Source organism: Lacerta agilis, chromosome 4, assembly GCF_009819535.1.
Source record: "Lacerta agilis isolate rLacAgi1 chromosome 4, rLacAgi1.pri, whole genome shotgun sequence".
Taxonomy (NCBI): domain Eukaryota; kingdom Metazoa; phylum Chordata; class Lepidosauria; order Squamata; family Lacertidae; genus Lacerta; species Lacerta agilis.
Genome location: NC_046315.1, coordinates 65,116,073 through 65,120,450, shown reverse-complemented (window position 1 = coordinate 65,120,450; position 4,378 = coordinate 65,116,073). Strand labels below are relative to the sequence as shown.

The 4,378-nt window shown below is 45.8% G+C and overlaps 1 protein-coding gene across 1 annotated transcript; it reads left to right on the top strand.

Moving 5' to 3' along the window:
- The first annotated feature begins 1,914 nt into the window (after nucleotides 1–1,914).
- On the top strand, nucleotides 1,915–4,008 carry TMSB4X (thymosin beta 4 X-linked). The gene is made up of 3 exons (XM_033147402.1): nucleotides 1,915–1,977; nucleotides 3,310–3,423; nucleotides 3,827–4,008. The coding sequence occupies exons 2-3, from the start codon at nucleotides 3,324–3,326 to the stop codon at nucleotides 3,859–3,861; spliced, it is 135 nt and encodes a 44-aa protein (XP_033003293.1). The 5' UTR covers nucleotides 1,915–1,977; nucleotides 3,310–3,323; the 3' UTR covers nucleotides 3,862–4,008.
- Nucleotides 4,009–4,378: the final 370 nt, after the last annotated feature.

The following is a 4,378-nucleotide window of genomic DNA, read 5'->3' as shown; positions in this document are numbered from 1 at the left end:
AGCAATAATCTTTGTGCTAATCAATGAGCAATTGCACCTTTGTGTGCTTATGCCTCAATGAACAAATTCAGATAATTTCAGAGAAAGGTGGCACAGTCACTCAGGGGGAAATTAATCTAAAACTCATTTTCAGAACATTTCTTGAATCTCAGTGTCATGGCTTTTTTTTGTTTTTGCATATGCCTCATTAAGTAAAATTATCATCAATATTTTTGCATGTGCCATAATGTCATCCTTTTAATTCCTGCTTATCTTTCAGGAGAAGCCCTTATCAGCAGCATTATACAGCCAGCCCTTAGTGACTCTCATAACAAGTGACTGGATGTTTCCCTACAGCTTCAGTTGAATTCTTGTGCACGCAACAAGAATATACCTCGATCTGGCTCAGCTAAGGCCTGCCTGTTGCGAAATCCTTCCTCCACTCCCTTTTTTACAGCCTATTCTCTCCAGCCACCATGCAACAGACAGAGGCAGCGCGCAAGAAACTGGCATGGTCTGCAATAACCAGTTAGAGGGAGCAGGACTTGGGGGTGGGGGGAAGGGAAGGGGATGGGCAGACCTCAGCCTCACTACACTAGAGCTATTGTCTGCTGAACCTCGGGGAAAAGAAAAGCATGGCGCATGAGGTTGCAAGGGGTTGCAGCAGCAAACTGCAAAGGCAGCAGCAGGAGGTCGACAGTCAAGATCTGGAGGAGATGTGGGGCTGGCTGGGTGGGTAGGTTGAAGATGGGAAATCTTCCTAATGTGATCAATCAGGAGAGGTTGCCCAACAACAACAACAACAACAACAACGGAAATCCACAAAAGAGCAAGATGTATGCAGTCTTTTGGGTTAAATGAGCAACATAAGCATGACTGGAAGCAGCCGGCAGAGACACCCCACAGTCAGGGAAACAGAAACGCAAGGCGAAGCCATCAATGGTCGTTTTTTTACAAGGCTTTTTTCCCCCTGCGCTCAAGCATATTGTGTCACATCGCTTCCTCGCACAACTTCCCGATCATTTCAGGGAAATGCCTTTCAGAAACGGGATGGTCCTTCGTATTTTTTTTTTCCATGCCTGGCTCAGGGGTACTGGAACGATCAGCCAGCTGCAAGAGAATCTTGGTGTTTCCTTATCTTTATAGATACTTAAAATAAAGAGTATCCAAAATTACACAACCGACCCCCCCCCAACCCCACCCACGTCTGGCAACATGATTTGTCATCCCCACCCCCCAAGTAAGGTAGGGTGTATCTGCCTCCCCACCCGGCCCAGGTAAGCTAGGTAATATCTGACCGGCCGGATGGTACTGTTACCCTTAGTCGTTAATTTAAACGGTGCCTGCGTTTCACTCCAAGTGAGCAGTAGCCATTGTTTGCCCTTTTGGATGAAAGAGGAAGCACAAAAGGGTAGATCGCAACCTTCCTTCCACGTAGCTCATGGGATGCCTCGTGGATGCCTGGGCAAAAACCACAGCATATTCCTAGTCGAGGTCTGCATAGGTAGGCCTCCCGTGGATCTTACTGGCCCGCTGCCTGTATGGCGTGATCATTTCTCAGTCAGCGGGTGCAAGGCATCTCTCTCTAAGGAAATGCAGCCTTTCATTATTTCATTATTATTTTTTTAAAAGAAAAGAAAATTGCGCTTACTGGAAACGCCCGCATGCAAAATCGCCCCCCCCCCCTTGCGGGGAACAAGAATGTATACGAATCGTTATTTGCATGCGACTTTCTTCTTCTTTCCTCCCCCCCCCCCACCACTCCTCGCGTGTGGGTTTTAATAGCTGGCTTTTCCTTTTCCTATGTACCACGGCTCTCTCCGAGGGCGAAGAAAAGAGGAAGCCGGGAACTTTAAGGGCGGCGAAAGAGTTAAGTTATTCAAGATGACATCACTGCGATTTGCATAGAATCGGGGTATAACTGGTCACGCAGGGGGAACGCGGTCCAGAGCAGCTGCTGCAAAGAGCGGAATTGTACCTGAAGAGCGCGCATCACTGGTGAGGCTCTGGTTTTTCTTTATTTCTTTTCCAGTGGTGGGGGTTGTTGTTTGAGGGGTATCTCAGCACCCCCTTTTCCCGTCCGCATGTTGCCGTAGGCTTGGATTTTCGAGGCAGTTGACATTTTGGTCTCCGCTTTGTTGAACGCATACACACCCAGGGCTTCTTCCTGAATGCACCAGACGGCGGCTTAAATGCGTGGAGAAACGAGCTTTAAGACATCGTTACTATTACTGTATTATTTTGCTGACATTTTGAGCGAGGAGGTTCTGCCCACCCACCCCCCTGGATCCTGATGTTTGCCGGAGAGGAAGAAAGAGAATGGCATGCTGGACAAATCAAGGCACCTCGGTTCGGTTTCCTTGCCTGCTTACTGCGCTTTTCTTGCAGAGACGCGTTTTTGTGCGTGTGCGCGCTTTTAAACCTCAAGCCTTGGAGGCAGGGGGACTTGGGGCGTGATCGGAAAGGTGGAAAGGGGAATATGCGGGCGGTGGGTCGTAAGGGGTGGGGGAGGCATCCTCGGACGATCGGCTGCTGCTGCTGCCCCGCATGTTCCGCGACAAAAGAGGTGTCTTTGTTTTCAACGGCGAGCAGCCGGCGCTGTGGATCTGGCGGCACCGGGAAGGAGAAAGCGAGGGGGCGAGAGAGAGGAAGGGCGGTGGTTGGGGCTGCAGCTGCAGCTCGAGCTCTTTGTGCCGAGGGAAGAAGAATGCAGGACTCCCTCCAAATGTGCTGGGCAGACCAGACACTTAAGATGGAAGGAGGTGATTAGCATAGTCTAGCTCGCTTCGGTTGGCGGCATTGTGTGCATACACGCAGGCGTTTTTTCACCATCATCCTTTGCTTGCTTTATTCTAAGTGCGGTTTTCTCTGCTGTTCTTTCCACATGCAATAAGGCTAGTTGGGAGATATTAACTGGAGCAGATGCACCACCACTAAAACAATGAGTGTTTTTTTTTTCTTTTAAACGAATTAATTGATTTTCACCTGGAACAAATTCTGTTTCTTTTAAATTTTATTTTAAAGCCTTTCGATTATATCCGCCTCCCCCCCCCCCCCGCGCGCTGTTTCATCTGAGACTGAGTCTCTAGTGGTGCAATTTTAATTTTTTAAAGTAAAATAAGCTCTCATGGATATTACTATATAGAGACCCGTCTTTTAAGTAAGGGGGGGGTAGTAGTGTTGTACTTAATCAGGAAGGAGGAGCTGAGATGGTTGGAGTGAATTCAAGCGGTCCTGAAAGGGGTGGGGTGGGGTTGGGTGGGGGAGAGGAAGGAAGGGGGTGGTGCAATCTCTAACCATCTCTTTTCCCTCTTTTGTATGTGTGTGCAGATCAATCGGCAGATATGTCTGACAAACCAGATATGGCTGAAATCGAGAAATTCGACAAGTCTAAGTTGAAGAAGACGGAAACGCAAGAGAAAAACCCACTGCCTTCAAAAGAAAGTAAGTGGATCTTGGGAAATGAGAAGAGGGCGTGGGCCGCTGGAGACAAAGAGAAGGCAGGGCTGAGCCAGACTCCTTCAGCTATCCTCTCCTCTTGCTGTATGGGGTTTCAATGCTGTACAGGATGCTGTGCAGTTTGTGTACAAATGGAAGCATTAAATACAGTACACAAATATATTTTATGAAAATAGGGGGACTTTTAAGCACAGTATGCATGAAATACAATATACTGAAAGAGAAATTTTTTAAAATAGATTTATTCAACAATGTCTTAATTTTGATGAATTTTAAATGAAAAGGTTTTTTTAAAAAATAATATTGTGATTCCTATTTAAACGGCATTTCAAATGCATAATCCTTTTTTCTTATTCTTTCTTTTTCTCCTTCTTTCCCCCTTTTGCAGCAATTGAACAGGAGAAGCAAGCGGGTGAATCGTAATGAAACCGGCCCTTCCAAATTATGCACTGTACATTCCACAAGCATTGCCTTCTTATTTTACTTCTTTTAGCTGTTTTAACTTTGTAAGATGCAAAGAGGTTGGATAAAGTTTGAATGACTGTACTGCCCCTTTCACATCCAAAAAAATTAAAGAATAGAGAGAACTACTGATGCTGTGAATGAAGGCGCTGCCCTTTCCATCTGCCTGTCCAGCTTGGTCCTGGTGGCACGAAAGAGCTTGCATGTGTCTCGAAAGAAGATCCTGGGAAGGGACTACAGTAATCTAGTAACACCCAAATATACGCAAAGCTGTACCAAGGTCCCGCAAGCTGTAAAATGCAGTTAACTGAGTGCCATTTTTTTTTTGTTCAAATGATTTTAATTATTGGAATGCACAATTTTTTTAATATGCAAAAATAAAATGTTTTAAAATCTGGATTATACTGATCTGGTATATATTTTTTTGAGAATTGTTACCAAAGGAGGAAGTATAAGTGCCTATACCAACATGAGATTA

Bases quoted from the DNA above. Each gene is read 5' to 3' on its own strand.
- TMSB4X (XM_033147402.1), top strand. From the start codon at position 3,324: ATGTCTGACAAACCAGATATGGCTGAAATCGAGAAATTCGACAAGTCT. The intron at 3,424-3,826 runs GTAAGTGGATCT...CCCCTTTTGCAG, and splicing joins CCCACTGCCTTCAAAAGAAA to CAATTGAACAGGAGAAGCAA.